Source organism: Salvia hispanica, chromosome 2, assembly GCF_023119035.1.
Source record: "Salvia hispanica cultivar TCC Black 2014 chromosome 2, UniMelb_Shisp_WGS_1.0, whole genome shotgun sequence".
Lineage (NCBI taxonomy): Eukaryota > Viridiplantae > Streptophyta > Magnoliopsida > Lamiales > Lamiaceae > Salvia > Salvia hispanica.
Genome location: NC_062966.1, coordinates 38,559,673 through 38,585,507, shown reverse-complemented (window position 1 = coordinate 38,585,507; position 25,835 = coordinate 38,559,673). Strand labels below are relative to the sequence as shown.

Here is a 25,835-nt window from a genome sequence, read left to right as displayed (position 1 = left end):
AAAATGATTCTTGAATCCATTTTGTGGGTGATTTTGGGCTTGAAGCAAGATGAGAGAATCCATCTAATTATTATTTTCTTGATGCCCATTTCTCTATTGAAATTTTATTGAGGGTGTTTTGAGTGAGTTGATATATATTGTGGAACATAAGTTATTCAGATATATACTCGAAAACCTAGCTGAATCATTCAGTTTGTGCTTTTAAAAAGATAAATCCTTAAAGCAGATATGTTTTGTTGTTGTTGGAAGTTTTATGTGATTTTATTGATGCGTGTGCTATATGTTTGCTATAAAATGTTTGAAAGATTGGATAGTCTATCAGTACATTTTTCCGAAATTAGTTACAAAACATTACTCACTTTACTCAAGTCTTCACCTCAAGGCAATCGAAGCCAAGAAGAAGAAGAAGAAGAAAACAATAATGATGCCTTATCCAATTCTCAAGTAAGAAATGCAAAACAATCTTTGAGTTGAATCCAACGAGAAAAGCAAAAGGCTAAAAACGAACTGTGAGAAAAGCAAAAGACAAAACAAAGATAAAGAGTAGAGAAAAGCAAAGTGATTGTTTTGTTCCACAAGGTGAAATTAGACATATCACAAAAGATAAGTACATGAAAAAGAGAGAGACAGTGCCAAAGAAAAAGAAGATTCTTCGAGTGAAATGTTTTTGATGTTGTGATACATTATTCTTTGCTGATGTTGGAAGTTTTGTACTATGATTTTATTGATGTGTGCTTTTTCTTTGCTATAAAATGTTTGAAAGATGGGATAGTTCGTCATAACAATACACAATGAGTGAGAAAGAAAAAAAGATAGAGGTGGAGGAGTGGGAAAAAACAGAGATGGTTGATCATTGGAGCCACGAGCATCCACTTACTCTGGTGGAAACTCGTGGAGGAGATCACTGTTACGGTTGTGAAGTGCGGTTTGGTAGCGGAGAGCAAGCTTATGGATGCAGCATCGACGGGTGTGAGTATTCAAACCTATTGCACCAAGAATGTGCAGCGGTGGCGAGAGAGATACGGCATCCATTGCACCACCCTCATCACATCCTCATCCAACGCCACGAACCTGATTTAAGGGGGTGTAATATTTGTGAAAGGACTATTTGGAGCATTGGCTACAAATGTACAAGCTCAGGATGCTGGTTCCAGATGCACCTAAGATGCGCGCATGACAGTGATCTGATCGATGCAGCAACCCCTGACGTTGATGAGCAAAGGCGTGCCATCATACGCCATCCAAGTCACCCCAAACATGACTTGAAGTTGTTGAGGGGAAGGTGTCCCTCCAAGTGCGATGCTTGTGGCGCCACACGCAAAGGGAGTTCCTATATATGCACCAAAGATGCTTGCCAATATTTGATCCATCAAAAATGTGCTTCATTGCCTCAACACTTGAAAAGGGAAGACCATCATCACTCTCTTTCTCTCTCTTTTCAGGTCCCACGAGAATACATCAGACTTCAATACAAATGTGATGTATGCAACATATCTTTTCTACCCAACTATTGGATATATCATTGCCCACTTTGCAGATATATTGTCCACATCAAATGCGCCTTCAACAAGAAGCCTCGGGTCATTGAGTATGCTTTATTTTTACACCATTATATTCATGTCATTACTTACTACATCATCCTTCCTTTTGTTTACTAAATTATTATTGTACTATTATTTATGCAAGTATATCCATTGGGAAAGACATAGTCCATCTTCCAACGAATGAGGTGGCCGTGGAACAAATTACACCGTTTGTGATGAGACAAAGAGGAGGAGAAATATTGATACCACCCATCATCCTCCCTGCTTCAAGCCCATCCATTGAGTTGGTGAATGTGAAATACTATAAGTTCATTCATCACCAACATCAACTCACTTTAGTCTCATCTGGCGATCCAAGCCAAGAAGAAGAAGAAGAACAAGATGAGGAGAATTATGGAGTGAGATCAGAATTGATATGTGATGGGTGCATCACTCCTATATCATCATCATCATACTACTACATGAGTTGCAGTGAATGCAAATACAATCTTCACTTGGCTTGCTTTCACTTGCCACCTAACGTCCCGTCTCTTCCAATCCACCGCCACGATTATCATCACTCGCTGGACCTCCTATCTTGTGACAAACTTCGACCTTGGCAGATCACAATATGCAGTGTGTGTCAGAATGCTACGAATGGGCTGTTTTATAGTTGCACAGCGTGCAACTTCAACGTCGATATGCTATGCGGTTGTATGCCGGATACCATTCACCACGCATTTCACCCGCAACATCTCCTCAAGCATGTGACCGAGTCGGATCTAGGCAGGGATATCAATCGACGGCGCTTGTCGTGTGCTGCTGGCTGTGGCGAAGATGTAGACGATTATGATTGTTACAGGTGTTGCAGCATCCCGTGTGAATTCATTGTGCACGTCAGATGCGCGTTGCTGCCTGTGTCAGTCAGAAGCCGTAGATGGGACGAGCACCACCCGCTGCTGTTGACATACGACGCCACTCTCAACCGTCCGGGGGATTTCTACTGCGATCAATGCGAAAAACAGATGAATCCCAGGAGTTGGATGTATCACTGCCGCACCTGCGATATATCCTTCCATCCTAATTGCTTTAAAACTACATCTGGCTGGTTCAGAAACATCAGGTTGGGGCAGGAATATGATGTGAATGCAGAAACCCATCCACACCCTCTCACCTTTCAACTTCTCACCACAAAACGCCGCTGCGACATTTGTGGTTGGGATAGGCATGAAAAACAAGGATTTTACTGTGCATTATGCAACTTCTTCATTTGTCTCTATTTCTGCGGTGAAAAGATGATCGAATATGGGGACATGAAGGCCGTCGGATGAATGAGAGAAATTATATGTTTCAGATCATTTGTTTAGTACTCTGTCTAGAATGATGATACACATGTCTATCTCTTTCCTCTTGTATTGTTATACCTATATATTATATTTGTTATTATTTCATTTGTTTCCATTCAATTAACATCAGGAAAAAAAAAGACATAAACAACGGTTTATAGTTTCGATCTCCTTGTAATTCAGTTTCAGTTATTTCTCTTGTATTCCTTTTGGGTTGTATTACGCCCGGCTTTTTATCTCTTGTATTCCATAAAACCAACAATAACAACTATTCTAAAATTTAATATATGAAGCATTATAAAAAACGTAGATGAAAACAAAATACTTTTGCCAAAACAGGGTTGGTACTCCCTCGATCTCTGAAAATTTGTCACTTATTTCCTTTTTCGTTCGTCCCTAAAAATTTGTCACCTTTCACTTTTACCATTTTTTATAGTGGGCCCTATATTCCACTAACTATTTTACACTCACATTTTATTATAAAACTAATATATAAAAGTTGGACTCACATGCTACCAACTTTTTCAACTCACTTTTTTAAAACCCGTGTCCGGTCAAATGGTAATAAATTATTAGAGACGGAGGGAGAGGGTGTATTCTAAAAAAATTAATTTTGTTAATGCTTTGAATTAAAATTTAAAGCACTATAATTAAAATCAACTAAGAGAAGAGGGAAGTGTCATCCCATATAACATGTCATAGTAGAGATTTAATAGGAAAATCAATTCAAATGACCTATACTTGATATGTGACATTTTTTCTATGTAAGGAATTATTTGAAATTGCAAGTAAAAATTCAAGTGTCATTTAATTACCTACTACTCTATATAGCAGTAATATATATTACGAATAAATTAAAAAAACTATGCAAATTTATCACTAAATGAAAGTTGGTGTACATAAAACTGAAAAATGAAATGAATTATAGAACCACTAGTATTAAAACTTATGTACGGATTGATAAATGAATAAAATAAAGAGAAAAAATAAATGTACATTTTGATTTTGATGCTTTAGATTATTGATTTAATGCATTGGGCTTTTCCAAGGGAAAATCTTTTTGATGAAATGTAGTGGAAGGATTTAATTAAGTGGGCCAGCTTTATTGAAATAAAACTGGTATGAAGAAATTAAAGCCCAAATTCAAATGTAAGTATCGACTGTGAGCACTATTTTTGTTTAATTCATTATTTTTATTTTGTACATTTAATTTGATTAATAATATCTCAAAATTTTTTATTGATGCTATTAATTTTATAAAGACATACAAATCAAAATTTCAATTTATTATTTTATTCATTTATTGAGCTATATAAATAATACAAAACATAATCTTAAAATATTAATTAATTTCTAATAGAATGATGTCAATAAAAATATTTAGGGTATTGGAATCAAGATAAACTAATAAAACAACACAGAGAGGATCAACACACACTAATACTGATTGGATACAAACTTGATCAGACATCATAAATATTTATAAGTATATCACTAGGGGCATGTTAGGGTGTCATCACCCCTTAAAATAACATCATACCACTATTTATAGCCAATCATTTGTACACGTAGACGAATAATAAGTTGCCATGTGGCAAAAAAAAAAAGACCCCCAAAAAAGACGGCCAGCAATTTGCCGGTCTTTATAAAGCAATTTTTTTTATCCGGCAATATCCGACACACTATACAACAATCTATAGATTGCTGTGTAGTGTTTGTAATATTACTGTGTAACATTTATAATATTGTTGTATAAGTGGTGTCTCGGTGTCACTTTAAGAGGGGTTGTCATTTTAACACAAATTTATATCACTAAATACCATATCCAAATTTTAAGCCCCCCCCCCCCCCCCCCACCAAAAAAAAAAAAGAAATAGATCTATGTGACACCCAAAATTGCTCTACAAGTAGTACTGATTAGAATTCTTTAACCCATAAGTCTAATTTAGTGCTATAAGATCTAAATAAACCAGAGTCACATATTTGTAGTTTTTTTGCATAGCCATTGTCAAAGTTTTACCTACATGACATTTAATATAAAATAAATACTTAATTATTAGTATTAGGCAACTTTAAGGTGACCCACTCTTGATAACCTAGAAAGTTCTCCTTTGCCAAAATTCTACTGTGATTGGTCGGTGACATGATTTTAATCAAATGTCATTATATAATAACGTAATCAATTTGTGTAATTGCAAAGAAAATTGCCTAACTCTTTCCGCTAAGGTACAAAACAAGAAACTGATTGTACAAACGATTATATGAAGGCGACTTGTATCATTTGAATCTAAAAGTTATAAGTAAATTTGTTTACCTATTTTGTCAAGTCACGTGAAGAAGTCATTGTTTAGATAAGAAGTTTAATACATGTCAAATTCCAAGAATTTGGATTAGGACATAGTAATTAAATACTTAGAAGGAAGATGAAAATAAATAAACAAGATTACGTATACTCCCTCCGTCCCGCTTTAGGAGTCCCGATTGAGATAAACTAATAAAAAATGCATACAAAGTGTTAAAAGTGGGTCCCAACATCCACTACAACTAATAAAAAAGTGTTAAAAGTGGGTCCCAACATCCACTAAAATATTTATTTATTGGATACTCAATTAAAAGTGGATCCCAACATCCACTACAATATTTATTTATTACACACTTAAACATTTTTTTCTTAAAACATGTGCGACTCAACCGGGACTCCTAAAGCGGGACGGAGGGAATACTAAATGTTAGAGCGTAGAGTGATAAAACACATCTTAGTAAATAAAATTCTTCTTCTAATTAATAGGTCGAGATTCGAGTCATCGCAGTTAAAGAGTAAATAACGAACTATTTTTTAAATTAGTTTTATTATTTTTTTTCAAAATTATTTACCATAATGAAGTGGTTAAATATTTCTCATGTACTTTATTCGGTCCACCGTAGTTAAGCTGTAATTTGTTTTGGATTGTCCTACTCTGCTTGCTTTAACTATTTTTTTAAAATTATTAATTTTATTTTCTTTTGATTCATTATCTCTCCACTTAACTCACTAAATATTACTCCTCCGTCCGCGAATAGGAGTCCCGGTTGGCCATTTTCATCCGTCCACCATTAGGAGTCCCGGTTAGACATTTTATCTTGGAAGTATAAAAAATGACCCCACTGTTCCCTTAATTTAGAAGCTGCAATTAATTTTAAATTAAAAAAAAAAAAAAAAAACTTTGATTGCAATTTCTCTCTCTTAATATTAGATTTCATTATTCCAAAGAATAAAGCAAATAATAATATAAATGGATCCAACATTCCACTATCACACACTTCAATTATTACACTCAAACTTTTCTTAAAATCTGCACTCAACTCAATCGGGACTCCTATTCGTGGACGGATGGAGTAATTTCTTAAATCTCAAAGTTTAAAAACATCGTTTCAGTTATGGTGAAATAGATGAAACATTTTCTTTTTCATGATTGATCAGTGTGTGTTTCACAATTATGCATAGATAGAAGTCAACACAGTTAGGACTCCATAATTTATAAAACAATTCAAATATCACATTCAAGGAATTCATAATGCATTTTAAATAGGGAGGTGAACCTAGGGAATTTCTATAATTTATTAAAATAACCAAAGATTTAAAAAAATATAGTAGGTCAAATTTCAGACTTACTTTTTTCGTAATTGGCCTAAAAATACATGGACCTCAATAAGAAACGTCATACGTTTCTTCATGGAATGCTTTCCAAGTCTTCCTCCATAATGATTCTTTAATTTGAGAAATTATATACAACAAAAACTTTAATTTCAACATACACGACCTCGAGTCTATTTTTCCTAGTGAAATGACAATAAAAGCTGATGATATCTAGAAAAAAAAATGAAGAAAGATAGTAAAAAATAATGTATGCTTTTCCAAAGTCTAGATGTGAGCCAACATGTTTCCACTTGAAAATAGTTGTCCTTAGCAGCCTAAGTCTCCTCATGTTGTTACAATCCCACTTTGGTGTCTTAGATATATATATCGATCTCAAATTTTTTCTTGATGAGTGTAAAAATGTTCAATGTTAGGAATTGACGAGCAAAGTTTACCGAGAATGATAACTACACCATAGCCCTAGTTTGGCTCGGTCGGTAATTTTTGGAGAATTTAAATACGGCCTATGTTGCACGAGCCCAGTCTACCTAGAGATAATACTCCCTCCGTTCCGCAGTAATAGAGGCATTTCATTTTCTGCACTCGTTTTGAAAAAATGATAATAAATAGTTACAGTGGAGAGAGAGTGAAGTAAGAGAAAGAATAATATAGAGAAGAATCTTATCTACAATATTCTCTCTCTTACTTTACTTTTTCTCCACTTTAACTATTTATAATGGCTTTTTCAAAACTGAGTGCGCAAAATGAAATGTCTCTATTACTATGGAACGGATGGAGTATAACATAGTCCAATTTTTCATGTCATGTCCAATCTCGAGAGTATTGCTATTGAAGTAAGAATTTAGGTTAGTGGAAGAGGAAAGTTGTGACATTGATGTTGCTACAATACATTAATACTTCAATGTTTGGAGGAAACATGTCTAAAAAAAACTAACACTTCTCAACATTAATCTCCTAAAACAACCCAAAAAGGTAACCCTATTAAAATGATCAAAAATGACAAATTCTTGATTTTTTTCCACTAACAAAAGGGTCATCAAAGAAATTGTACAAAATTTTCTACACAACCAATGTACATCAAAATCAACAAAGAATTATCTCAAATTTCCACTTTTATCTCCCTTCAATCCTTAAACCAATCATCTCATTCTTGAAAGCTCTATACAAATGAGTATCACTATAGACCCCATGAGCCCTTATGGGTATGGGATGCTTGTGTCTATAGCCTCTCTTCCTCCTCTGCTTCCGCCCCGTCTCCTTCTTCGCCTTCCCCTCATCCTCGTCTTCCTCTTCATCCTCCTTGACCTCTGCATCCGCCCTGCCTTGTGCAGGCGCGATGTAGACAAAGGGCGCGTCTCTGAGCTGCGCGATGAGCTCCAAGACCATGACAACATGGCTCATGGTTGGCCTAGTTTTAGGGGAGTGGCTAAGGCATTGGTGAGCCAATGCGGCTACTTTTCTTGCTCCTTCGCTCGAGTACTGCCCTTCGAGGCGCTGGTCTATTATGGACCCGAGCTTGTGGTGGTCCTTCAAGTAGGGCTTAGCCCAGTCAACGAGGTTCTGCTCCTTGGGAGGACGCTTTTTGTCTGTGGCGCGCCTCCCAGTGAGCAGCTCGAGCAGGACTACTCCAAAGCTGTACACATCGTTCTTTGTTGTCAAGTGCCCTATAATATGGGGCAACATGTTATAACACAATAACTATTATAAGTGAGTCTTAATTTACAACATTTGATTTTCCTATTATGTTTCCCATGTATGAGGGCAATAGTGTAATTTGGTATTTTAATTTATTTATTACTATTATAAAATTGTAAATTTTACAAATTTTCATATATTTTGCTAGTTATTTTAAAAGGTCCTTAAGAACATTTACTAAGTCGATGTGGGACAGACATGACTCTGATGGTTATTATTACCTGTCATGACGTACTCTGGTGCAGCGTAGCCGTGGGTGCCCATTATACGGGTTGACACGTGTGTTTTGTCTCCCTCTGGCCCATCCTTGGCCAACCCGAAGTCGGACAGCTTCGCGTTGTAATCCTAGTAGTAAGAGAAAATGTTTAAAACCATGTTAGGACAAAGAATAATTGAGTTGATTGAGAAGTGTTGGAAAGGAAAGAGTTTGGAATTTACAGAGTCGAGGAGGATGTTGGAAGTCTTGAAATCACGGTAGATGACTGGTTTCTCTTCGCCGTGGAGGAATGCTAATCCTCTCGCGGCCCCAAGTGCGATCTTGATCCGAGTATCCCACGCTAGCGAGGTGTATCCTGTGGAAAAATCGAGGAAAAACGTGAATTACTCTGTCTCGTTTCGATGATAGTGAAAACACGAGATGTAACGGAACTTACTTCGAAATAGTTGGTTTTCGAGATTGCCTCTGGCCATGTACTCGTAGACGAGAAGCCGGTGCTCGTCTTCACAGCAATATCCCAACAGTTTCACGAGGTGCGGATGCTTCAGTTGCCCAAGAAGGACTACTTCTGTCTGTTTAAGACAAAAGTAGAGTTAATGTCTGATGCCAAAGGTCTGTTTTTGAAAAAAAAAAAATATTAGGACGGGGAATGGTTGGGATCCTCACCAGCCATTCCCTGTGGCCTTGATCGCCGTCGGGGTCGAGGAGCTTGACGGCGACGGGCTGGGGGGCGAGGCCCGGCCGGCACCTGTCGTCGACGAAGCCCTTGTGCACGGGCCCGAAGCCGCCCTCGCCGAGGAAGTTGACGGAGGAGAAGTCGCTGGTCATGAGTTTGAGCTCAGAGTGTGTGAAGATGTGGAGATTTGAGGAGATTTTGGAGTTGGAGAGGTCACTTAGGGAGAGAGGTGAGGAAGGGTCACTTATGTCAAAGAGGGAGATTCTTGAGTTGGAGTTGTGAATTGTGACATGGATTCTTGGATCCATTTTGTGGGTGATTGTGGGCTTGAAGCAAGAGGGGAGAATCCATCTTAGTGTCTTGTTCTTGATTCCCATCTCTTTCTCTTTTGAAATTATTTGGTGTTTGAAGTTTGAAAGATTGAATGAGTGGGTGGGGATATGTATTGTGGGGAGAAGAGAAGGGAGTCTATGTATCTTTTTCCAACATTATTGTCTTTTGGAATTGTTGGCTTGACTTGGAAAAGTTGTTTAGTGAGGAAACTAGTTTTGTGTGGAGTGTTGGAAGTCAGGCTTCAAAAAGGCTAAATATAGTTTCCATGGTGTGTTTCTTGAATTAGTGTATGGGGTGACAAGTTGTATGGTATGGTCATTATTGGGGGGAAGAATTGCTTTGAGTTGAAATTTTTTGTGTTTGTTCATATTAGATGTTTTTTTGTTAGAATGAGTATTTGTTATATGTTGGGAGATTTGGTTGTGGTCATTGTCATGGATTCAAATATTCCACTTGATACAATTTTTTTTTTACAAAATTTAAGAAATTTGTGGTATTTAGTAAGTTTTATAGAATAGAAATTAATATGTTTAATTATAAAGATAAAATATAGTACTAGATGGAACAAAAAAATGAGATTAAATAAGTTTTTTTTGCTTAAAAATAAGATGATCCAACTGTAAGCAAGATGATCAAAGAAGAATCCGATACAACTATAATTTAATAAAGAGATTAATTTAGTTGTAATTTTGTAATAATTTCATAGTATATTTTAAATAATGTTTTTCAATGTTCTGACAATTTATGATATTTGCAGTTGAAATTTTGAACCTTGCTTTGTTTCCATATACAATAAGTTGCAATATATTATAGAAATTGGCAAAAAAAAAAATTATGACAACATATAAATTGGTATAATAAGTCGAGTCTTAACTTGCAACCAATTTATTTCTATATTATGCCTTTTATTTTTAACAATGTCAACCTATACCCATGACTCATTTTTTTCAACTTCGCTCAAATAATTCCATATTTTAAGACAAGTTGCATTGCAATAATGATCTCTTGTATAAATACAAGTATTGAGTTAAATTAAATGCTTACAAAACATGGGGAGAATTTTCGAAATAGTCTACTTTATTTTTTTAAAAATTATGGTTGTTACAATGTGTCATAGAGCCAAAATTAATTTCTATTGCCGTGTGGAAACAATATTGAATTCAAGCATCACATAATGTGTAATGATTTCTATCCAGCTAAGATTTAATCTAATTTAACTATTATTAGCAAATAGTTCGATTTTATTGACTAATAATAATACTACTATTAAAAAAAATCAAAACTAGCAAAGATTCACCTCTAGCAACAACCTCATTCACACTCCATAACATGAAGCTGAGTGTAGTGGAAGCAGCTCGACTCGATTATGTATGCAATCGCTTCATATAAAATGAATGAATGGAATGAAGGTAGGAAATAGTTAACGAAAACAAAATCTGCTAATTTTTCACACTAAACCCGCCTGAGGAGGGCGGGGGATGGAAATAACGGGAATGTAGCGTTTTAAAAACAGAATCTACCATTTCCTTGATATATGGAACGTAGAAACTGAGGTCCAGAGTCATCATCTTGGGCGCGTTGGTTGCTGATACTCTCTCCCAAATGATGCGAACGAAACAAAATTGGGAATAACAAACGAATGATATTTACACGAAAAGAGACCTGCAAGTTTCTGGCAATTAAATCAAGTTTGTCACACATTTAAATCAAGTTCTTAAATGGATTCTCGAGAAGAAAGTGACCGGGACGAACCTTTTTAGGGATAGATATCGAAGAGCAGCAGCTGTAACATTAGGATGTTTAGTATTACATGGAGCGGGACGTTCTGTTATCTGGAAACCAAGCTGCCATTTTGTAGTGGTCTCAACCTTTCTACGAGGGACTGGTAGAAGGACTTCAGTGCCTTGACGTCGTTGCCCTAATAACAAACACAACACAACACCACTTCAAATCATCATGCTGCCTAGAACAGTTAGCGAAATGCTACTGTCGCCATCTAAAATTGCTGAATTAATTTATTGTCTTTTTGGAAGTTGAGAATTATCTAACTCTAAATGACCTGTTTAAATAAATCGTAGGCCAACGAGGAAAGTGTTGAAAGCATTAGATAGTACCTGCAGCTTTTGACAATACTGCTCTGCCAAGTCTTGAGGGCAATGAATACTCGGAAAACACTTTGATACAAAATGAAGGAGAAAATCATTGCCTAATTTCTCATACATGACCTTTTGGGCTGTTACTATTTCACCAAACAAGAGGATCTGTCAAACAATGCCACAAGAAGAAAAGGTGGATTAGTTTAGGCGAGGCAAAGGACAAACAGAAGAAGAAAACACGATGAGAAGAAGCAGAGCATAGATGAGATATGGAGAGATTACATACTTATACGCGTACGTTATTTGGTGGAATTCATAAGTGCTATAGTGTTTAATCGATGAATGGAAAAAGGAAATTGATAGTACATGTCTAAAATCTAAGCAATAAGCTTACAGTATTTGCATCGCGAAACTCAAAGGATTTATCCAGCACACTGTAGAGACAGCAATTGACTGCAAATGTCTCGATTATGAACCTCTGGAAACCAGGCAACTGAAAAATATACCTACTTTCAGCATTCTAAATAGGTTGCAAAGCATAAATAATAGGTGTACACTCCAAGTAAGATACCGTCTCTTTTCCGTAAGGACCGGCGCACCAATCCTTGATTAGCCTAATGAACACTTGAACACATGCCTGAAAGATTACAAAGAATATTTATAAAAACCCACATTACACTACATCAGAGTAAAAAGCTTGTAAGCAAATTTATAAAATCCAAGAATTTTGCATTCTACCTTTCTAACAATGATATCCTTATGATTACAACAATTATATAACAGCAACTGCATCATCAAATCCAGGTGCGGAGTACTTTTAGGGGATAGGAAGACTGATGATAGCTCATGTGTAGCAATAACATTCAGAAATACAAAGAATGTTTTCTGAAGCTCTTGCATTTCGCGAATTTCCTGAGACAAAAATCCATATTGAGATTCAAAACACAGCTGATAGTGAGCTGCAATGAAGAGATTTGCATTAAAGGAGACATCAGGCTAACTGATACATCGAATTTAATGCATATCTAATAGCTCGGAGGCTTAGCTCCACACACACACACAAAAAAAAAATTAAAAAATTAAAAAAAGCACGAAGATAAAATCAAATGGAATCTATAATCTTATGTTTCAAGGTGATTTTCCTAGCACTATGATTAAAGCTGTATTCACGAATTCTAAGCTTTAGGCCGAGAGAGGGAGAGGCTACATATTACTCATAAGTGGTCCAACTGCTTATCTTCTGTAAATGATTCGAATGCACACTCCATGCAAAGGTAATTTCGATCGTATCGGCTCAAATATCGGAAACTAGTTCACATACCTCACCACAGCTGCCCGGCCCTGATGGAATATCATTCGCTGGGAGAATACTGAATGCCCTACTAGCAATAACAGGGTAGACAGATTCCAAGATGTCACGGACTTCAGTACCAAATTTGCAGATGAGCTGATTAAGCAGTACAAGAAAACCCACCAATTCCTTTGGCTGCAACAAAGTATTATAAACAATGATACCCTAGTTGAGAGTATATTTCCATACAAAAAATTGCATCCAAACATACAAGCCTGATGGTTAAACATGCACACTCAGTATCCTAGCTAGACATGTTAATATGTAGCAGCAAATGCAGAATCATCATATATAATCACGGACACATCAAAAAGTTCAAAACAAAGAAGGCAAAAGGGTACAATATCTACCATTTATTTCAGAACATGTGAAACACAAGTATAAGATTTGAGAAAAATGAAGAACCAAATTCTTATACCTCACTATTAATTAACAACTGGCCCAGTGCATTCGGAAGACAAGGAAATATGGAAGGTCCTAGAGTCTCCACCATACGATGAATGAAAGATGTAACCTAGAATAACAATGTGACATTAGATAGAAAGTGTATGAAATATGACAATTCAAGTGGAGAGAACAGCAATTCTTACCTTACTTCGCAAGGGTTCTACCTTCGGGAAGACAACAAGGATTTGCAGGAGTATGTCCAAAGTCTGGAACAGATAGTAAGGCACTATAAATTATAACGTATGCATATTGTGAGGGAGTGGAAAAGAATGGGTGTGTGGTGGTTTGATGGCATTGAGAACAAGGGAGAAAGCTTGCTATCAATTAATACATTGCCATTTCTCCAACAAATTCAACTTTTTCCACACTAGATATAACTAAATCAAGTACACAAAGAAGAATAGAAAATTCATAACTTACTAGTTGATTTGAAATTACCTTTTTAAACATGAGACCAATTCCAGGGCGGCTGGTAGTTACCAGACGCTGACTGAAGCCCTAATCACACAAAAGAAATTTATAGCAAATATTTGCATAAAACAGTTTAATACAGACCCAAAACCAGAAGAATGGAAACAAACTTCCCAGACAGCCACATAGTATGTTTTATCATGGTAACATAATAAAATATATATGTTGTTAAGAATGTGGTAATCTTCATAATAAAATGTGGCATCATTAATTAGACATATTTCATTTACCTATTAACACTACAATCATGAAATAAAAATAGACTAAACCGAGCATGCACAATATGAAGTGATAAATTTGAGATCTCGATGAACACCTTGCTAAGAGCATTAATAGCCATAACTATTTGCTGCATATTTTCGATCTGCAAAAGAGACTCTTCAGGATTTTGAGGCTTAGCATTTGAGATGGCCAGCTCAACCTGCAAAAGCATAAAATTGCAATTTAGCGTGGTTTTTCCGCCATGCTACAGATTCAAAAAAGGTAAATGAAAACTTCTCTGCTGCTACCAAACCCCACTGTAACTTTAAAAAAATACTGTCATATGCCAACTTTGACCTGCTGGCAAAGAGGCGTCAGCAGTGAAGAGAGATAATCAGATTGTTTCTCACGGGGTACATCTTCCATCCCAATTAACAAGCCAATTGCCTAAGAGAACAAAAAAGACAACATTAGATACTAAACCAACTATCTTATTGAATCAAAAGCCTCTATGCATAAAGCTGACCTCGAAAATGTGGCTTCCATCTTCAGATACTGAAACATCGTTTGAGACCCTGCCCATTCTTGTAAACTGGGCAACTGTATCCTGTAGGCTCTGATATTTGATATGCATAAAATGTGTCAGAGAGACCAAAATATAACACCATCTTTTAAAGCATGTGCTGCAGAAACAAAATAAGAAAGTCAGGAAGTCGAACTGCTACCTGCAAGATCGTCTCAATGTAAGGCACAAGCTTTGCTTTTAGCAATTTCACAACCCTCATGAAGAGATAGCTCGCCCTTCTGCTGACGTTGACATTTGGATGGTGTATACCTCTCTCATCAAGAAAGGCCTGCAGCGCAACTGGAATATATTGTGTATTCTCTGCTACAAACTTCATGTATCTTGTTATTGTATCCAAATAAACATGCGCAACAAGTCTATTGGAGTGGCAAGGAAATCGCGTTGATAACAGCATCGGTATCAGTTCACCAAGTAGGCCACTACCAGTCCTCATAGCATCAACATTTAGTGATTCGCCAAGCTCATAAAATAAGGAAAGAGACGCCTCAACTTCCTCGACATTTCTATCTTCTGATGATGACACAGAATTTCCTAATGAGTTTTTTATGAATACCTGAGTCAGATCTGGTGCAACACGACCTACACTACGGAGTAAAACAAATAAATCCTTCCGAAACTCTGCCATACTATCTGCTTCTTGCTGCCCAATCTTGTCCAATATATCCAGATTATTTCGATACATGGGATCAAACTGGATCTGCACGCGGATCACTTCCAATATTTGGCTCAAATGAAGCAGCTGCCTGTCTGTCAATGTGGAATGGTTTTTCATTGTGCCAACATACACTGAGAGAAACTGCACAATGCTGAATGTCGAATCAACTTCACCGTTCTGGATGATAGTGAAAACTGATGGCAAAACCTCATTCAGAAGCTCTACTGAAACCTCCCTACCATCCTCCGGCTTCAAGTGCTTCGAACATTCCAGAACTTCAACTGCATAGCCCGTGAGCAACGCAGCCACACCAGACACCAACTCCGAGCCACTATCATCTGTAACCAACCTAAAAACACTAGATATCTGAATGCTTTGCAAAAGAGCAAGCTTTGACTTAAACTCCATCCTTTTCGACACCACTGCCAGAACAGCGCCAGATGCAGCAGCTCGAAGCTGATCCGGTAACCCCTCCGCCAACATAAGCTCAAACAGCAACTTCGTGAACGCATCATTCGCTATCAACCCTATGTCCATCCACGAAACATACTTCCTCATTGACTCCAGAACACTAGAACACAAATCAGGGTTTGAATCCTTATACATCGAAACAATGTCATACCACGCTCTAACCATCTGAGGCACGCACTGCACTCGCATCGCATCCTTAATCCTCCCCGCCACAGTCACATCCTCCCCACTACGCGGATAATCCAAGCTAATCAACTCATCATCCATCACATTCAAAACCCGACAAAACATATCAATCACAGCAGCTCCCTTACCCAATTTATTCAAGAAATCAACAAAAACAGACGACCACATTTCCGGATACTCAAAACTAATCAACGTTACAATAACCTGAGCAAGCTTATTCTTAACAAACGACGGGCTCTCGAAAATCCTCGCCGAATTAGCATCACTCGCGTGGACAGGCTCGCCACACGCAATCGAAAACACGGATTTCCGAATCACACCCTTCTCCTCCGGCGACATTGACGAGTACCTAACTCGAAGAATCTCATGGAGGCACTGCAAGCACCAAAACTTAACCTCCACTAAGCTCGACACACAAAACTTCTCTATGCAAATGCTACTGATTGAAGGTTCGTCTTTAACTTGCTGGATAAAGGCAGCTGCTTGCAATTTCATCAGCGATTCAATTGTGCCGGATTCATCGAAGCTTATGAGAATCGCCTTTTCGAGATCATCCATCACTCGCCAAAAACCCTAAACCCTAGAATCAGAACTCCAAACCCTCAAAAACCAAAATCCCGATTGCTAACTCAGCTTAGTTGTACCAATAAACTCAATTTATCCACTTGTTTACCGAATTGATCGGACGAACAGAGGCTCCAGAGCTTTGATCGACGATATTTTTTGTTTTAGAGGTTGGGTTTGAGAAGAGATTCAGCAATGGTGGAAGAAGAGAAGAAAAGTGAAGACGGTGGATTTTCAAGGGATCCTAATTTATAGTTCCCACTATCCTAAATTCGAGGCAAAGCCTTCCCTAATTTTTATGTTTAATTAGATTTTCATAAATTTATACTCCCTCCGTTCCAGATAATTCATCTCATTTTGACAGGACACGAGTTTTAAGAAATATAATGAAAAGGGTGTTGAAAAAGTTAATGGAACATGGGATCAGTTTTTATATAGTACTCTCTCTGTCCCAGTATAAATGAAACATTTTCCTTTTTGGATTGTCTCATTAAAAATGAAACGTTTCTTAAAATATAAATAATTTTATCTATACTTTTTCCTCTCTCTTACTTTACTCTCTCTTATTTAGGGTATCTTCAATGGCGCTCTTCCCACTCGCCCGTCGGGGATGACGGGCGCCATAGTGGGCGGGAAGGGCGCCCACGCCCGTCCCGAGTGCCCCTGCGATGGCCTCGCCCCTCAGCTCGACGTCTTATCTGACGGGCGCCACTGTGGCGTGGGTAGAACGTCCCACTCGGACGTCCCACTGAATTTTTTTTTTTTTTTAACTCTATAAATACGGCTCGTGTCGAAATTTTAATTATGTAAATTTTAATTCCGCAAATTTTAATTTTAATTGTGAATTTATTAATTTTATTGCGGGAAGTCCTAGTGCAGGGGAAGGGCTAGTGATGTGGCAGTGGAATGGGAAGGGCTAGTGCTGATATGGCATGGGAAGGGCTAGTGGAGGGGCGAGTGGGACGTCCACCACTGGAGACACCCTTAACTCACAAAACAACACTACATAAAATCTTGTGCCGAAAAGCAAACATTTCATATTTATTGGGACGGAGGGAGTATTAGTTTTATAATAAACTGTGAATGAGAATGAGTTAGTGGAATATGGAGTCTACTACCAAAAATGGTAAAAAAGTGAAATGGGACAAATTATGTAAGATGAATTGAAATGGAAAAATGGGATAAATTATCCGGGACGGAGGGAGTATTGGGTTTATGCTAATGTTCAACTGAATTTGTTCATAAAAAAATTTATTGGTGTCTTATAACTTTAAGTTGAGCTTAGATTGTCTAAAATTAAATTGGTACCTCATTTTAAATGAACACTAATCTATTATCTTAAAATTAAATACTGAAATCAAACTGAATAACATTTATATAAGTCAATTTTATTTAATTCATCAAACAACCGAATAGCACCTAAATGCATTGATTTATTTACCATTCCTACTATATTAATAATACTCTTTCAAAATTAAACCATTTTTCATTCATGATAATAAGTGATATAAGGATACAGTCTTCATAGAAGAAAATTCTACAGAAAACCTCACCAGTTAGTAAAAAAAAAAAAACTACATTCGATGCAAGAAAAGATTGAATTTCTTATTCGAGTTCTTTGGATTTTTTTTATGTAGGAAAGTAGACAAAATTGCCACTGTCGATTTTTCAAGTAAATCCCTTAACTTAAATTATAACAATATTTGCATTTCACTTAGAAACCGCTCAATTTGAAGATTATATCTCGGTATGTATTATATTTAATTCATGAGATGGCAAGCGAATAACGTAAATTAACCTCAACTTCCAAGGGTTGGGCGGAGCTGCCGCACCGGGACTGACAACAGCTCCGACTCATGTCCCTCTCAGTTTCAAACTTGAGAAGAAAAAAATGAATTAGATTATATTCTATCTGTCCGCCATTAGGAGTCTCATTCTTTGGCGGCACGGATTTTAAGAAATGTTAAAAAAAATGAGTGCAAAAAAGTTAGTGGAATAATAGTCTCGCTTGTATATATTGGTTTTAAATGAAATGTGAGTGGAATGAGTTAGGTGGAGGTGGGACCCTATTACCATTTATGGTAAAAGTGAACCGGGACTCCTATTCGCGGACGGACTAAAATGAAAAAACGGGACTGTTATTCGCAGACGGAGGGAGTAATTTATAATGGATCTACACTTGGATAAATCCGAAATTCATCTTTTAATTCGATGAAATAACCCTTCACGAATCCAATCCTAAACACTGTTTAGTGTTTACAAAGCTTTATTCTTGCAGTATAAGTAATAATATGGATAATAAATGAACCAATTGTGCATAATGAAAGGAAATATGCACTTGTGAAACCTAAGATCAAGCTGTTTGATTTGGATTAGTGTTCAAGGGAGGGAGAATGGTGTTGGCCAGGTCGTCGTTCAGCTTGACTGGAAAGGACGGCATCGACTGCTTAACTTCTGCCATTTCTTCCAACCTCAAACTGCACAAAAACACATTTCAGATTCATTAGAATGTCTGGATTTCGCACAAGGATCAGTCAAAACAATAGATGAGTGGTAGACTGCTTTTGGACTTACTCTTTTAGGATTAAATTGATATCACCTTGGGGCTTTTGGATGTACTCTTTTACGATCAAATTGATATTAGCTCGGGCTTCAGTGAAGAGACGGATGTTCTCATCAAGCTGCACGAAATAGGCAACCATGATGTCGTCAGTATTTGAGAAGACAAACAAATTCATGGATGCAATGGTAGAATAGTAGTCATAATCATAATGAAGAATAATGCTTTGGTTAATTCCGCTTCAAATTCAAAGCTAGTTCAACACTGAAGGCACTAAGCTGCAAGTACCTTGCAAGCAGACAAGTTGTCAGAAATCTGATCCAAGGCCCGAGCATTATTCCTGAGAATCTGTCTAGCAGGATTATCGATAGCTGAAATTCACAAGTTCAAAGGGTCAATCTAGTTTGTAGACATGTAAATGTTCTGAAAGAAAATTAATGTTAACAAGAACACAAGAAAATTCAACACCTAAGAAGAAACAATTTTCTTTCTACATGAGTAAGTGAAACATAACAGCATATGCTGTAAAACTGACCATTAAATCTGTCTACACTGTCCACGTCCACGTCCACCGACATCATTGCAAGTCCATTAATGGGATTTGCTACTTGAGATGATTCCGGCAACGCATCAGAACCTTTTTCCTGAAATAGCCAAATTGTGCAAAAATTAGTTAGATCAGTTAAACAGATTATAAATAAGTTTATCGATGAATATCTATCACTAGCTGATTCTGTCAAGATTACAGGTACCTTTTTGCCTTCATTTTTCCTCGATGAATCAACATCCTCTTTCTTTCTCTTGCCATTCTCCCTTCTCTGCAGAACAAGAAACCATACACGTTCAGGGCATAATTAGCAGTAACATAAATCAGATCGATAAAAGTTGCCTCTTCTTTGATCAACATTGCCTCTTGATGTTCACCATCATCATTAACAGGGCAAAATATGAAGAAAGGAGATTCTAGAAACACATTAATTTGGATTTCAGTTTATAACGAACTAACTCTAGATCAATCATAATGTAATATAGAAACTTCATTGAAGGGAATGATATCTCACACTCATCCATACGCAGCGCAATGCAACATCCCGAACCGTCTTGCCTCTCAAAGCTTGAGAAATCCTAAGATAAAGGGTAGGAGTGCTTTCCGAGGCATATCTGCATCGGATAAATAATAAATTGCTAAGCATAACAGCAATGCAGGTCACCATTTAAACAAATTTGCACTTATGTTTTTACACATCATTCCTAGTTCTAGCCTCAATACATTCTGAAACGTGAAAACGATCAAATTCAACTCGGTTTCGAACAATAGCCTCGAGACAGTAAATCGATTCCCCGGCATTATTCGTCCATAACATCAAAACCATCACTACTTCATCAATCCACATTCTCTGCCAATAAACTATTCCAAACCAACACGAATTCAAGTAAAACCCTGCCACATAATGCCAACAACAATCAATTGCTAGAAATCACGCATCAAAAAATGAGAAATTCAAACACAAAGCAACTAAATCATCTAATTCACTAAACTAAAAAACTGAAATTGAAGGAAAACGAATCTAAAAAAAAAAAAAAAAACAGAAGCTCACTTTTCCAGCAAATCCTCCAGCGCCGACTCTTCCTGGGGCTTCCACTCAAGCGACAATCCAGGATTGTGCAAGAGCTCTCTTCGGCTCGTCTGTGCCGCCGACGAGTTCACCGATTTGCCGCCGTTGCCAGTGTTGCTATCGCCGGCAGCCATAAAATTGAAAAACTAAACCAACAAATCAAATTGAACTCACGAACAGCTCTGAATGTGTGTAGATTTGAATCGGAGAATCGAATTTGAAGCTCACGAACAGCTCTGAATGTATATAGCTTCGATTTTGGAAGATCAAATTTGAAGCCGAATTTGAATAGAATAAAAAATGGCTTCGCGGAAAAGGGGATTTCTAACGTATTTATACGAAGGGGGTAAGATTCCGTGGGGTCAGGCGGTCAGCTATTGCTAATTAAATTGGTTTATTTATGATTAATCTCTGCGTTCCTTAAAATTTTGCACCATTTGACTCGGCACGGGTTTTAAAAAAGAGTAATGAAAATAACCAAACTTTGTACAACCAAAATAAGGTTATATTAATAATTTGATATGTTAATATATATTAAAATTATAAATATAGTAAGTGGACAAGTTAAAAAGACTTATTAGCCTTTTACCACATTTTTTATATTTATATTTGAATTTCCTTTTTATTATTTTTAAAATTTGAATTTATGTATGCACTAATTATATTTATGGTTCCAAAAAAAATAAAAAAATTATACAAAAATTATAAATATATGACCACAATATTATACATTTTCCATATATTATATATGCATCCAAATATTTTAATTAAATGCATAAATAAACCTATTTTTTTTTAAATACACTAGTTTTTGGTTGTACAAAATTTGGTCACATAGATTTGTTGTTTAAGAAATCTAACAAAAAGTGGGTTGAAAAAGTTGGTGGCATGTAGGTCCCACTTTTATGTATTAGTTTTAAAATAAAATGTGAGTGAGAATGGGTTAGTGAAACGTGGAGTCCATTACCAAAAATGGTAAAAGTGAAAGGTGATAAATTTTAGGAACGAACGAAAATGGAAATAGGTGACAAATTTTCAGGACGGGGTATATTTTTTAAGTAATTTAGGACACAGTCTTCATAGAAGAAAATTATAAAAATAAAAATAAAAAATTCACCATTTAGTAAAGTATTTTATATTCAAAGAAAAGATTTATTTTTTTATACGAGTTCTCTTCAGAATTTTTATGTAAGAAAGTAGACATAATTGTCACTATCGATTTTTCAAGTGAAGCCCATAACAAAAAATAACAATATTGATTGAAGTTGCATTCAACTTAAATGACAAGTCATTAATGGAATTTGAATTAACAAAGTTTATACGTACTTACTTTAAGTTTTAATATATTTTTAGATTATTAATAACAAATATTAGGTCTATAGAATATTGATAAAAAGATAATTATTTCATAATTAAATTCATTTTTAATTCAATGAAATAACCCTTCGCGAATTCAACCGTAAGCACTATTTACAAAGAGTCAAAGATGTATCCTTGCAGTAAAAATGAGTAATATTATGAATAATAAATGAATCTATAGTACATATTGAAGTATATTTTGAACTTGTGACACTCAAAATAGAATACTACTAATATTTTGTGGGCTTCTACATGTATTAAGGCCCACTATGGCCCAACACTGGCCCAAATTTGCCACTGTAGTACACTTCTATTTGGTTAAGAGCAAATTGTAGGCATCAAAAACAAGCCCATAGCTTGGAATTTATTGTGTCCAACTAATGATATTTGAAAAAAATTATGCGTAAATCCAAGTGAGGTCGGAGATCGAAAGACCTCACTCTCAGCCAATAAGAGTCGGAAAACCCTATCAAATACAATATCTGAATATGTTGTCGACCACTTGATGCGGCAGCTCTTCCCCAACCATTTGAGGTTTGCTTCGATTTTCGTCTATAACATTGTGCGGACAATCGATAACCAATGTGCTAACAATAGTGACTGCAGACCCCTAAGTTTTCGCAATATAAAAAATGTGACAATCTAATTGCAACGTTTGGAAATATGATTGAGACTTGACATGTAATGACATGTGAAAATTATTACTTTCAATTGATTAATTTCTTTGGGTTCAAAAGTTTTTTTGTAGCATTTGAAATAATAAAAAGTTTGGGAAAAAATATTAGGAAGGTTTGGTTTGTATTAGATCTCATTGCCTACCAATATGTTTTTGTATATCTCATGTGGTGAGTGAGACCTAACACACAAAATTAGGCAAAGTGCTATCTATTGCCCTCATGCGTTTGTTCGATACAATTGTTCTAACTTGAAATTAAAAATAAAAAATAAACGCATTGAAATCAATATTTAAGTATACATACATGAATATAAAGAGTTTATTATGTGTGCACGTTATTATATTACACTTTGTGTGTAAAAGCATTGGAGCCAACTACACTAAAAATAGAATTTCCACCTTATTGAATTCGAACTCATGCCAAATGGCTGAAAATGATCATCCATTCATAAACATAACTTGTTATTCAAATAATTCCAATTAATATGTATAGAATCACAATCTTGATTTTGATTTTCCATTTAGCTCGCGGAGTCGGACATAGTTGAAAGAATGTACGTTAACCACATTGCCGAAGGGTGGAGCGAAGCTACCGCTAACTGTGATAAAAATATAAGTAAATCATATTCTGATGGGACGATAAAACACACCACCAATCCAATATGTAATTCAAAATGGGAAAAGTCATCCAAACAAAACGGCTATATATTGAAAAGTTAAATAGAGAACAAAATCCCCAAATCATATTTGACTTGTCCTAACAAATAAGTGCAAGTAACAATTGCTTCTTCTTCTTGCATTCACCTAACTATAACACACAAGAAAAAGTCATTTTTAATGTATGGACATTATGGGATTCACACAAAACGACATAGTTTGTGTAGTGTAGAGAAGGATCTCACGTCACGTGTATAGTAAAGCAACATCTCCAATAAATTGGGGCATTGATTCGTTAGAATTAGGTCGATTTGTTTTGGGAATTTCACAGCCACAATCAACGCACGTCTCTCTTCTCTTTGATAAATTTATTTATACTAGGATAGCAGCTAAATAACTCTCCGTCCTGAATTAATGTTTTATATTGCTTCAAAGAAATAAAGAAATAAAATTCATTATCAATTTGGATCGCTCTGATACCATATTAAAAATAGGACTCTGACCTTAAAAGACCTTATAAAGCAAATGATTATTTATCGAAATAGACGCTCTGCTGTGCACGGCAGGGGCTGTGCTTATTTAAAGAAAGACAATTAAATAAAAGAAAAGAAACAAAAATAAGATAAAAGGATCCATACCTGCGTTTTATTCAATAAAATATGTGTTTTGAAGCACAGTCCCTGCTGTTGCACAACAGGGAATCCTCGCTCAGTTATTTATGAGTTAGCTAGGACCATCACCAAGTCGATGTGAAACTAAATTTAAAAGTTTTAAGAGATTAATCTACCGACTTAACATTTTATATTAGCATGTATAAAAACACATTTCACAACTTGTTCGACAATAGTTATAGTAAAATCAAATGAAAATTATACTTAGTTTACATAAATTCAAAATTAATTTTGAAAATTGATGGAATGAACAAAGAAAGAAAAAATGAATTGGCAATAACATTAAAATTTCGACATAATACAAATTCTTAACCCTCAAATTTAATTAAATAATAAATATAAAAAATTATAGTGTAACATAAAATATTAAAATTACAAAACAACTTTTGTTAAATTTCTATGGTCCCAAACCCATAGATTCTTATTACTCCTTCTATTCCATAGTAATAGAGTTATTTTGTCATTTTGATACGTTCCATAGTAATATAGTCATTTCCCGTTTTAGTAAAAGTCAACACATTTCTCCACACTTACTTTACTCTCTCTTACTTTTTTTTTCTCTTCATCTCTCTACATTTTCTATTTTTCACTTTATTCTCCATTTACTTAACTCATTTAACACATTTTTTTTAATCTCCGTGCTGAAAAAAAACATCTCCATTATTATGAAAAGGGGGAGTACATGACAAAGTTTTTGTTTAGAAATATTGAATTTGTTTCAAAATTTGTGGCTTTTTAATTGGATATATATGATGATTAAACACTACAAAATAGAAGTAGAGAAAATAAAAAGAGTATAGAAGTAGTAGAAAACAACCAATAGAGTGGTCATCATAGGTGGCCAAGAAACAAGTGTGCCGTGTGCGCCGCCGTGGAAGACCACTTGTCATTCGCACCCGCCGCTAGCCTACCACGTGCCTTCCCAACCCACACCCTTATTTTGTCCTATTTTATTTTCTTTTTTTTTTACATTTATAGAAAAGATAAAATTAATTTCAATTTTTATTCGTCATTTTCATTGAATTCTAGAAATTTATGGAATTTCCGTGGAGATTCATTGATTTTGACAATTGTAAATGACCATAATGCCTCTAGGATTCCACATTTTTTGCAAGTTTTATTTGTGTATTACTTATAGTCAATATTATGTCGAATACATCACTGATACCTTGATATTAGATGGGCAAATCAAATAAAATAACAAGCTTTGTCTTGATTTTTATTTAAATAAGTTGATAAATAGAAAATAAATATAAAATGGACAATATGTTAAAGAACATAAAATGAAAATAATATTTTAATATAAAATAAACATAGTACATAGTAATAAAAATGAGAAAGACTAATTAAATTTACAATATTTATGGATTAAATGAAAATAATATTTTAATATAAATAAATATAGTATATAGTAATAAAAATGAGAAAGACTATAATATCCTTGGAATTTTATTTAGGTTAAAAGTGAGAGGAAAAGGGTATAATAAAAGACTCAAAATAGTGAAAAAATGTCTGAAATGATATTATACTCATACATAAAGGCTTACAATTCATTATTTTAAACATGGATACCTTCAGCGTTCAACTTGTCATATATAGAAGCCAATTTTATAGTTCACTCTAAAATAAAAAGATGGAGAGAAGCAAAGTAACGATATATAACCAGTCCATGATTGTATAAAATTAAATAAGCAGTTCATTTGAATATAGAGTGTAATTAAAATAACTTTTTTATAAAAAATAAATTGTAATATTCATAATATAAGAAGTAATATTTGATTGATGCAAGATGCTTCATTTCAAAAATATAGAATGGCATATTCCAAAGACCATATAAAATT

The 25,835-nt window shown here is 35.5% G+C and overlaps 4 protein-coding genes across 6 annotated transcripts; 1 reads left to right on the top strand and 3 right to left on the bottom strand.

Moving 5' to 3' along the window:
* Positions 1–801: 801 nt before the first annotated feature.
* Positions 802–2,977, top strand: LOC125207442. Its single transcript, XM_048106785.1, has 2 exons — positions 802–1,588; positions 1,687–2,977. Exons 1-2 carry the CDS (start codon positions 843–845, stop codon positions 2,852–2,854), a joined length of 1,914 nt encoding a protein of 637 aa, XP_047962742.1. The 5' UTR covers positions 802–842; the 3' UTR covers positions 2,855–2,977.
* A 4,413-nt stretch (positions 2,978–7,390) lies between these two features.
* Positions 7,391–9,481, bottom strand: LOC125207716 (serine/threonine-protein kinase RIPK-like). The gene is made up of 5 exons (XM_048107181.1): positions 9,085–9,481; positions 8,855–8,990; positions 8,640–8,773; positions 8,423–8,546; positions 7,391–8,170 (listed from the first exon to the last, which is right to left on the bottom strand). Exons 1-5 carry the CDS (start codon positions 9,469–9,471, stop codon positions 7,620–7,622), a joined length of 1,332 nt encoding a protein of 443 aa, XP_047963138.1. The 5' UTR covers positions 9,472–9,481; the 3' UTR covers positions 7,391–7,619.
* A 1,276-nt stretch (positions 9,482–10,757) lies between these two features.
* On the bottom strand, positions 10,758–16,637 carry LOC125207344 (exportin-T). 2 transcript variants are annotated; one of them, XM_048106641.1, is made up of 14 exons: positions 14,719–16,637; positions 14,520–14,609; positions 14,351–14,440; positions 14,109–14,213; positions 13,760–13,819; positions 13,465–13,527; positions 13,293–13,388; positions 12,845–13,009; positions 12,262–12,435; positions 12,095–12,160; positions 11,918–12,016; positions 11,542–11,688; positions 11,180–11,345; positions 10,758–11,099 (listed from the first exon to the last, which is right to left on the bottom strand). In XM_048106641.1, exons 1-13 carry the CDS (start codon positions 16,447–16,449, stop codon positions 11,256–11,258), a joined length of 2,976 nt encoding a protein of 991 aa, XP_047962598.1. In that variant the 5' UTR covers positions 16,450–16,637; the 3' UTR covers positions 10,758–11,099; positions 11,180–11,255. The 2 variants fall into 2 exon arrangements, with proteins under 2 accessions (XP_047962598.1, XP_047962597.1); XM_048106640.1 differs by having other exon boundaries at positions 10,758–11,089; positions 14,719–16,636.
* A 2,002-nt stretch (positions 16,638–18,639) lies between these two features.
* On the bottom strand, positions 18,640–20,919 carry LOC125208293. 2 transcript variants are annotated; one of them, XM_048107874.1, is made up of 7 exons: positions 20,614–20,919; positions 20,077–20,176; positions 19,768–19,833; positions 19,551–19,668; positions 19,304–19,386; positions 19,030–19,136; positions 18,640–18,932 (listed from the first exon to the last, which is right to left on the bottom strand). In XM_048107874.1, exons 1-7 carry the CDS (start codon positions 20,763–20,765, stop codon positions 18,809–18,811), a joined length of 750 nt encoding a protein of 249 aa, XP_047963831.1. In that variant the 5' UTR covers positions 20,766–20,919; the 3' UTR covers positions 18,640–18,808. The 2 variants fall into 2 exon arrangements, with proteins under 2 accessions (XP_047963831.1, XP_047963832.1); XM_048107875.1 differs by having other exon boundaries at positions 19,551–19,659.
* Between the last annotated feature and the right edge of the window lie 4,916 nt (positions 20,920–25,835).